This window comes from Henckelia pumila, chromosome 3, assembly GCF_033568475.1.
Source record: "Henckelia pumila isolate YLH828 chromosome 3, ASM3356847v2, whole genome shotgun sequence".
NCBI lineage: Eukaryota > Viridiplantae > Streptophyta > Magnoliopsida > Lamiales > Gesneriaceae > Henckelia > Henckelia pumila.
In genome coordinates, this window is record NC_133122.1 from 141,312,535 (window position 1) to 141,320,458 (window position 7,924).

Consider the following 7,924-nt stretch of genomic DNA (forward strand, 5'->3'; position numbering starts at 1 on the left):
TATCTCTCTCTTTTAACGGTCTCGAGTAAGAAATCTTACACATAATAATTATTGAAATACTAAATTATTACATTATAAGCTACAATAATTACAAGATTGAGTCGTAATGACTAAGCATTCAATTCTTTTTTAAAAAATAAACAAATTAAATTCAGATTTTTAAAATCAAGTAAGAAATTTTTAACGTAGTAATTATTGAAATACTAAATTATTACAATATAAGCTACAATAATTACAAGATTGTGTTGTAATGACTAATGACTAAGCATTCAATTATTTTTTTTAAAAAATGAAGCAAATTCAGATTTTTAAAATCAAGTAAGAAATCTTTAACGTAATAATTATTGAAAAATACTAAATTATTACATTATAAGCTACAATAATTACAAGATTGTGTTGTAATGACTAAGCTAGCATGCAATTCTTTTTAAAAAAACGAAGCAAATGCAGATTTTTAAGCCCTTGCTGATCAAGTAGACGTGATTGAGCTTAAAAAATGTCTAGCAGTGATGATAATCCCAACAATACGGAGCCACAGCCTCAGGCTCATCCAGTTCTTGAACAACTAACAGGCGTTCAATATTGCGTCAACAGTTCACCGCCACTGTGTGAGTTCTAGGAGTACCCTTCACTTTTTATGTAGCATACTGCAGGCAAGATTTAAGGACAAGAATCTGCCAAGTGATCAAATTTTGTATATGGGCAAAAGCAAATTTAATTTATTGCAGTCACCAATTCTTGATCAAGCAAACATGCATATTAATGTCATGTAACTGTACTCAAAAGAATTTGCTGGAGTAGTGTTCTTGATTCCTTTTTGACATGCTTGATGCAGTGGAAGCTATAATTCTGGGATTTCAACACTATGTTCTTGCTCTTGGCTCAACTGTCTTAATTCCAAGTTTGTTAGTTCCCCAAATGGGAGGGACTGATGTAAGGCTAGATCTGATTTTTCTCGTGCATTACTTGTTGGTTCATATATATCTTATTGACATATGTAGCATTCATATAATATAAAATACATTCAACCACCTTGATTTTGTTTCGATGCAGAGTGACAAGGCCAAGGTAGTACAAACCTTACTTTTTGTTTCAGGAATTAATACACTCTTGCAATCGTTTTTGGGTACAAGACTGCCTTCGGTGATAGGCGGTTCCTATGCATTCTTAATACCTATGACTTCAATCGTTGAATCCAGGCGACATAGAATGGTACAGTACTTGCCGGGGCAGGTGAAGAAACTACTTATATTAGCCACTTCCTCACTAATAATCTGTTAATTTTGTCTTTTTAATAAAAAGAATGGTTGTATATCAGAGATTTGTGCACACAATGAGAGAAATACAAGGCGCACTGATTGTTACCTCAAGTGTTCAAATAGTCGTTGGATTTAGCGGTTTTTGGAGAAATATCATGAGGTTGGTTTGTTGTAGGGAATAATTTTTATTTTTATTTTTAAGTGATGAGCTATTTTATTTTTTCGTATGAATGTGACCATTAATAAAAAGGCTAAATCTCACTTTCTTTAGTTATGAGTTACCCACTGAATATGTTTCTATCTTTCTAATAGGCTTTTTACTCCACTCTCCATGGTTCCACTAGTTTCTTTCACTGGACTTGGGCTCTACTATCTCGGATTCCCATTGGTAAGATATATTTGGTGTTTATATATACCGATATAGAATAGGCAAATGTACCACTATAAGTCCTTCCATTAAATGATTTTATTTTAATACTATATGTAGCAACGAATATATTGTATAAAATGCAAGAATTAAGCTACAAGTTCTTTCATTGATGCAACTTTTACTCCATCTTTCGGTGTTATATCTTCGTTGTAGATTGCTAAATGTGTAGCGGTTGGATTACCAGAGTTGGTTTTCATTGTTATTATATCTCAGGTAATTGATTTTAGATGGAATTCCAGGCTTTAAAGTGTTGGTTTACCACCAGTTAGAAGTCACAACATTCTAGCACATGAATCATTAATTTTGACTAGTTTTGGATGAATTTTGGCTCTAATCTGTAGTATCTTCCAAGATTTGTGAAATCAAATCGGCCAATATGTGATCGGTTCGCGTTGCTGTTCTCTATTGCAATGGTGTGGGTTTATGCAGAAATCCTTACTCGGAGTGGGGCTTTCAAGAAATCCAAATATTTTAATTGTCGTACAGATGGCTCGGGACTTATTAGTGCAGCTCCGTGGTATATCTTTTGTTAGGACAAATCATCTTTAATTTCCCAGCATCTCTTTTTAAAATTTGATCAGAAATTCAATTTTACAGTTTCTGATCTGCTAAAACTCGTTGCAGGATATATATTCCATATCCATTCCAATGGGGTCCTCCTATTTTCACTGCCGAACAAACTTTCGTAGCCATTTTTGCTTCATTCATTGCTTCGATGGAGGTCTTATATACTCCTTGAATCATTCACAAAACCATACCGACAAACTAAATTGTTTTTCGAGAACTTTCTTTGCACATTCTGCGAAATGAATATATACCAACTCTTTGATCTTTCTCACGCTTTTTTATTCCTTTTTTTGGGCAGTCCACCGGTTCATTTGTTGCTGCTGCAAGATATGGAAGTGCCACACCAATTCCACCTTCGGTTATTGGCCGTGGTGTCGGTTGGCTGGTAAGAATAAGTACCTTGTATATGTATATTAGGACATTTTTTTGTTTCAGTTTGCTGTGATGATTGATACTCATAAAGAAGTGAATGTGTGATGGTTTTAGGGGATTGGCACCCTTCTTAATGCCCTTTTTGGCAGCGTCACTGGTTCCACAGCACTAGTGTAAGACAATCCTAAACGGTACTAAGTATAAGTTTGCGAATTAACATATTAACGATTTTGTAATTGTCATGCGATGTTTCTTCATACACCAAGGATTGTGTGATCCTCGTATGCAGAGAAAATGCTGGTCTTTTAGCCCTGACAAAAACAGGGAGTCGAATGGTAGTTCAAATTTCGGCGGTATTAATGATTATTTTCTCTGTTTTAGGTATGTTTGTCTTTCAAAATTGCAATTAAAATCGAAATCATGAAGTGAATAGTCCTGAGTTTATGTGGTAACATGACAGGAAAAATTGGAGCAATGTTTGCATCAATACCTTCACCAATCATGGCTGCATCATACTGTATCTTTTTTGGTTATGTTTGTGAGTATATCTATCACTTTTACTTATATAATTTCCCAACATATTATTTCCATTACAAGTTTATTAAGATTGTATGAAAATTAATTTTGTTTTAATACAGCGTCTGCAGGACTTGCACATCTCCAATACTGCAACCTCAACAGTTTCAGAACCAAGTTCGTGCTAGGATTCTCCTTCTTCATAGGACTTTCTCTGCCACAATACTTCAAAGAAAATGAAGTACATTCAAGCAGCACACCAATCCACAATAACACCGAATGGGTACGTTGATTCACGAGGTTATATAATTAATCATCACCTAGCTAGCTACGATATTAGTCCATCAAAATGATTTATTAGCGCTAGCCATTAGGCTAAGTGGTATGTTATTCTCAAAAGACTTGCCCAAAAAGCATCAAATGATTCTATTTAGTTATCATTTTCAAAAGAAATTCCTTTTGATGAACTGCAGTTGAATGATATAATGTCCGTCGTGTTCATGTCACACGCGACTGTTGCTGCGGTGGTTGCCCTCTTATTGGACTGTACACTCACTCACCAAAGCAATGATGCTCGCAAAGACAATGGATCACATTGGTCGGAGAGATTTGTGGTTTACAACAAAGATGTTAGAAGTGATGAATTCTATAAATTGCCGGGCAAACTTAGTAAATGTTTCCCATCGTTCTGAGTTGTTATTGGAATTTTATATATGTTGAAATGGAAGAGAAAACAATATCCTGAGATGTATTTAAACGTGGCTATAAACTTTTGATTGTGTGTAATTCTCTAATTCTTGTGTATTTGGAGAGTTGCTAGCTAGCCATATAGTTGAGGACCAAGCTATAGTGAGGTGATTCCAAGGTAGTAGTGAAGTCCTGCCCAAGTTTTAAGATTTTTGGCTGCAAATGACTGTTGACACGAATGAGTTATAAGTTTGAACTTTCAGAAGCTATTGGGAGTATATATGGATGCTTATATGTTGGATTTTATGTGCTATAATAACCACGTTTTATTCTTTTATTTATATATTGCATGTGCATATATCACGTTGAGTAACTATTTCTTCGAGATATATATCCAAACTTTATGGGTATCCAAATATATTTTCTTTTTGGAATCAATAATTATACGTACATGCATGAAATGGATCAAAATTAAAATTTACAAGAATCAGATGGGATGCAAGTGAGAACACAAAACCAGACGTTTGGAACACACTGCGCAGAAAAATTTCTTCTTGATTCTGAAACAAAGTGGGAGATTGAAGAATTTGCCTTTGCTTTGGATGTATACTGCTTCCACTTTGCCTCCACAATTGGGGCATTTTCCCGGGGCTTTTTCTTTCATTATCTCATCGTCTTCTTCCTCGCAAACGTAAACTATTCGCATCCAAATCGATCTGATCTAATTCGAAACCTTTATTTTGGTTGCTATGGAAGGTTGGATTTCTGCGTGCGTGTGTATATAATATATGGGAATTGGGTTTATGGATTTATATATATAGAAAAAAGGTCAAATTAATACATATTTTCATTACCAGGAAAAAAAAAAGGACTTTGAAAGACGACCAGCATTTCAATTAATGAAATAGAAGAGAAGATGGAAAATTGAATTTTTCAGAAAAGAGGATGGAAAATTGATTTTTTTTTCTTTTAAAAAGAACTAGATTACGGTGGGTCACGACTTGTTAATAATTTTTTTAATACATGTGCCACATCATGTTTTGAAATAATTATAATAGCCATGTCATTTGGTTTGTTCGATGCTACACCCTTACACTGCATGCAAAAGATATAATGACTCATATGTTTTGTAGGCGAGATGCTAATATATGAGCCATTAGATTACGCCTATAGGGGTAGCATGAAACGAGTCATGTCAACATGTGGTGCTTAAGCATCATCGAGTTCGTTATATTTGGACTAAATTGGTGCAAAAACAAAATTGGCATTGAAAAATATATAATTGTTTGACCCATAAATTAATTTGTGCCATTAATTTATCATTTAATCAATTAAGAATTTTAATGATAGGTCTTGATGAATTAAAACTTAATAAAGTTACAGGAACTGCAAAGAATTGGTCAACAAATTCCAAGACCCACAACATAATGCAAGTAGTGGGATGGTACAGTTGGGAACTCGGGGAACCTGATCGACTCTCGAGGAACCAAGCAGAGAAAGAGGAGAAAACCAAGTCAAAACAGTTACAAGTAGTAGGATGGTGAAGTTGGGCACTCGGGGAACCTTAGGCACTCGAGGAACCAAGCTGAGAAAGAGAGAGGGGAATAGGGGTGTCAAAATTGAACCCAAACCGCCAACTCGACACGAGTCGACCCGAAAAATATCGGGTTAGGGTTGGGGGTTTTTTGGTTCGGGTCGAATCGGGTTGACCCGAAAGCTAACTCGAAAAAATTAATCGGGTTTGGGTTGGGTTTGGGTCAACCCGGGTTGACCCTAGGTGACCCAAATTTTTTTTTAATTATTATTTTATATTAAATTATGAAAGATATTTGCTACATATTTATGTGTTGTATGTTTGATAAAAATTTATTGTATATTGATATAATAGATTTTCGTCATTTAATATTTATTTTACAATTCTGATGTTTTAAAAATTTTTTTTATCTTTTGTACTAAGTATAATTTAAATTTTTTACAACTACACTTTCAAATTTAAATTATATATAAGCTTAGATTTTGTTATTATGTGTTTAATTAAATATTATTATTATTATTATTATTATTATTATTATTGTGTTTTTTGAATTTTAATTATTTTCTTTAAAAAATTAAAAATTAAAAATAAATCGGGTTGGTTCGGGTTGATCGGATTAGTCAGATTAACTGGATTCGGGTTCGGGTTGGTCAAGTTGGTCGTTTTCGGGTTATCGTACCAAATTTTTTGTTAGTTGATGCTGGCTTCACCCTATGGTCGCCTGTCAAAGTGGAAGATAATTAAATCTCATCCATTTACAGATTTACTCCCCATAACAGTAATTAACAAGAATTGGATTAATGCAGTTGACAGATATTACTTTGGAATTATTTATGCATTTATTGATCACTATTTATTTCTAATTATCGTACAATAGTTCAAAATAATTTATATTATTAGCTAAATGGATATTATTTTTTATTTATTTAACTAAAATGATAAATAACTGATCACTTAAAAAAATAATGAGCCGGTTTGGATGTAAATGAGATCCTACGGTAATACCCAAATCATGCATCAAATAATTCGTATTTTTACACATAGACGTAATTAATAATATATTATTGACGTGACAAATCATGAAACATTAGATCTATTCTTGGAGTAATACTCATATGTTAGGTTGAACTTTACCGTAAAAAGTAGTTGGTTAGAAAAACAATTTAGATATTTAAAGTATTTTTATTCTTTTATCGTTTGGATAAATGTTAAATATTTTTGTTTATGAGACAAAAATCCAAAACCCACAAATCCTACATTCTTAAAAAAAAACATTTTAAAGTACTTTTCTAAACATTTTTCGTAATAAAAAACTATAATTATGGGAAAACTGCTCTTTAAAAATATATATACTAGCGTTCTTTGCACGCGATACGTGCATATACATAATTTTTATAATAATTAATTTTAATTTCATTTTTAAAATTAAAATGATTAATTAGATATTCAAAAATTTAAAAGTGATAACTATCTAATCTAATGTAAAAGTTTTAAAATACAAAAAAAGATAATGAATGTCATTTTGGTAAATAAAATAACATTTGATGTCTAAAAATAAGATACTGTATATAATGACTAATTTGTCTAATAATTTTGATTTTATTGGGAATTAAATTAAGATATAATCATATTTCATTTCAAATTTCATCAATTAATTGAAAATTAGTTAAATAAAAAGTCTCTACTATAGTATTATATATAATGTAAGATATTTTAATTTATTGATTTCTCCTAATCTACTATAATATTATATATATAGTAAGATATTTTAATTTATTGATTTCTCCAACCAAGAAGGTCCTTGTAATCTTGTATAGTCAGCAGTTGATTTTTTTTTTTTTTGTTTTGTTTTGTTTGGAGCATATTCAGAAATCAATATGAGCAAATCCGATTCATTTTTTTTTAAAAAAAATTTCTTATCCCCATCACTTAATTGTATATATCTTGGATCAGAAAATTATATTCTGAGAGAGGAGCAAGCACATAATTTTGACTCCTAATTGAGAAAAAATCATCACATTTTATGATCTAATTATTTCTTTAGAAAGTTGTCTTGCTGCCCCCATGCATGCTCATATCACGTATTACTTCACTATTTCTTGAAAATTTTGGATAAGAAAATTAATATTGCAGATGAGCCATTTTAATATTTTAAACAGTAAGCACTACATCAATCGAACTATTACACTATCCCAAGTCCCAAATATCATCCTCCTAACAATTTCAATTATTTCAGAGGAACTGAACACGTGAATTACCTCTAAAACTGATTATTTGATCGAATATTTTTTGTTTAACAAAATAGTTGGTAATAATGTAATTCCTTCATACAACAACTCCGGACTCACATTTTGATGACCATGATATATAGCACGAACATCCCATGACGTCAAAAGATAATCCAAACTTCATTTGTGAATTTAAAAGGAGTTCAAAACGAAGATTTTTTTCGAAATAAAACTAAAGCATCAAATATAAAATAATAAGAAGGATTCGTCGATTGTTTTTCTACAAAATTTATCAAACAAAAATGGAAATATTCTAAAATATAAATGGAAA

The 7,924-nt window shown here is 31.9% G+C and overlaps 1 protein-coding gene across 1 annotated transcript; it reads left to right on the plus strand.

Annotated features, from left to right (window-relative positions):
- The first annotated feature begins 429 nt into the window (after positions 1-429).
- Positions 430-4,015, plus strand: LOC140890493 (putative nucleobase-ascorbate transporter 10). The gene is made up of 14 exons (XM_073298335.1): positions 430-608; positions 836-933; positions 1,054-1,233; positions 1,319-1,419; positions 1,572-1,647; positions 1,843-1,902; positions 2,031-2,206; positions 2,314-2,410; positions 2,555-2,641; positions 2,743-2,801; positions 2,918-3,009; positions 3,089-3,166; positions 3,267-3,427; positions 3,618-4,015. Exons 1-14 carry the CDS (start codon positions 497-499, stop codon positions 3,834-3,836), a joined length of 1,596 nt encoding a protein of 531 aa, XP_073154436.1. The 5' UTR covers positions 430-496; the 3' UTR covers positions 3,837-4,015.
- Positions 4,016-7,924: the final 3,909 nt, after the last annotated feature.

What these genes read in the sequence shown, in the direction of transcription:
- LOC140890493 (XM_073298335.1), top strand. Translation starts at nt 497, where the DNA reads ATGTCTAGCAGTGATGATAATCCCAACAATACGGAGCCACAGCCTCAG. An exon ending in CAACAGTTCACCGCCACTGT is followed by an intron (nt 609 to 835) that starts GTGAGTTCTAGG and finishes TGCTTGATGCAG; the next exon opens with TGGAAGCTATAATTCTGGGA. An exon ending in CTTATTAGTGCAGCTCCGTG is followed by an intron (nt 2,207 to 2,313) that starts GTATATCTTTTG and finishes AACTCGTTGCAG; the next exon opens with GATATATATTCCATATCCAT.